Source organism: Vicia villosa, linkage group LG3, assembly GCF_029867415.1.
Source record: "Vicia villosa cultivar HV-30 ecotype Madison, WI linkage group LG3, Vvil1.0, whole genome shotgun sequence".
In the NCBI taxonomy this organism is placed as follows: Eukaryota; Viridiplantae; Streptophyta; class Magnoliopsida; order Fabales; family Fabaceae; genus Vicia; species Vicia villosa.
Window position 1 is genome coordinate 112,162,939 of NC_081182.1, and position 1,595 is coordinate 112,164,533.

General features: G+C 37.7%; 1 protein-coding gene across 1 annotated transcript; it reads left to right on the forward strand.

Moving 5' to 3' along the window:
- Positions 1-454: 454 nt before the first annotated feature.
- On the forward strand, positions 455-1,378 carry LOC131658808 (uncharacterized). Its single transcript, XM_058928062.1, has one exon. It carries the CDS (start codon positions 455-457, stop codon positions 1,376-1,378), a length of 924 nt encoding a protein of 307 aa, XP_058784045.1.
- Positions 1,379-1,595: the final 217 nt, after the last annotated feature.

Genomic DNA, 1,595 nt, shown 5'->3' on the forward strand with positions numbered 1-1,595 from the left:
AACAATTCGAGCCTTGTGCTTTTTCTTTGCAATCGAGTCTTATTCAGTTTCTTAAAATTACATTTTTAAGTCTGACAGTCATTTTCTTGAAACAAATGTTTTCAAAATAAAATGAATTTACTTGCAAAATAAAGGTGAAACTTCTTTCTAAGGTTTACAAACAATAGAAAGAATGCCAACAGTTGCTCCGAGAATGGTCGAGACTCCGGGAACAAATTTCCCCATGAGGCCGCTTTGCAAACATCTCCCGATTACGGATCTTCACTTCAAATCATCTCACTCACTCCAAACAGCGGACAACCGACAAACCTGGTATCCCAAACATAGTGCGAGCTACACTTTTCAAGAAGAAGATATCTTCTAATCAACAAAAACTCAAGTCGTATCACATGATTTCACATCCGCGACAATTCTATTCACATTCACTTTACACTTCACAATCATAATAACATTCATGCATGCTTGCCTACCTCTTCCTAAAGCTGTGATTGCAAAAATTGACTCCCTCTGCAGAACTTTTGTGTGGACTGGGAAGATAGATGCTAGTAGGAAAAGCCCTGTAGCATGGAATACAGTTTGCAGACCTAAAAGCCAAGGAGGTCAGGGTGTTATCCATCTTGCCACCTGGAATGTGATAACAATGGTGAAATGTCTGTGGAATCTCAGCAAGAAGACGGATAACCTATGGGTTAAGTGGGTGCACGTGTACTACTTGAAAGGTAACAATGTTATGACTGCTCCAGTATCTAATAGTTGTTCCTGGATTTTCAAAAGGATCATGGATATTAGAAGTATAGTGCTGCAAGTGCAGGTGGTTTGGAATCGTATGCTGGCTTCCAACAGATTCAATATGACAGTCCTATACAAAGAGCTCAATGGTGGAATAGACAAAGTGGACTGGAGATACCTATTCTACCAAAACAAAGCAAGGCCTCGTGCACAATTTATTGCTTGGATTATCTGCCATGGGAAACAAGCTACTAAAGATAGAATGGTTAGATTCAATCTCCTAACTGAAGCAAACTGTGATCTTTGCAGGAATAGTGAAGAAAGTCGATCTCATCTATATTTTGAATGCCCATCTAACTCTGAAATCTGGAAGCAAGTTCTGCAATGGTTGCAGTATGATCATCAGCCGCTGCCATGGCAAGGAGAATTACAGTGGATAATGCAAGAGATAGCAAGGAAGGGTAGCAAAGCAAAGCTTCTTAAAATGGCTTTCACTGAAACTTTGTATGTGCTATGGATTAGGAGGAACAATGTTATTTTTAACCAGTCTAATAGTATTGATTATGTACATACCATTATAGATGCTATAGTTTACAGGAGTTGGGCCTATAGGAAAATTAGAGAGTATACGGCCCATCTGCTACTTTAATAGGTTTGAGCTGGTATAGATAGCTGCTCCTTGTATTTGTTTTGATGTGTTAATAGCAATAATATATCTCTTTCCAAAAAAAAAAAAAAACATTCATGCATGCTTCACGCATCATATCATTGTTAGAAAAAGATTTGTTCTAATCAATATTCTTGTTTTGATGATAACAATATATATGAATTTTGTATAAGACAATGTGGTACTCTAATCCTTTGCA

Coding starts and splice junctions, on each gene's coding strand:
- LOC131658808 (XM_058928062.1), top strand. CDS start 455: ATGCATGCTTGCCTACCTCTTCCTAAAGCTGTGATTGCAAAAATTGAC.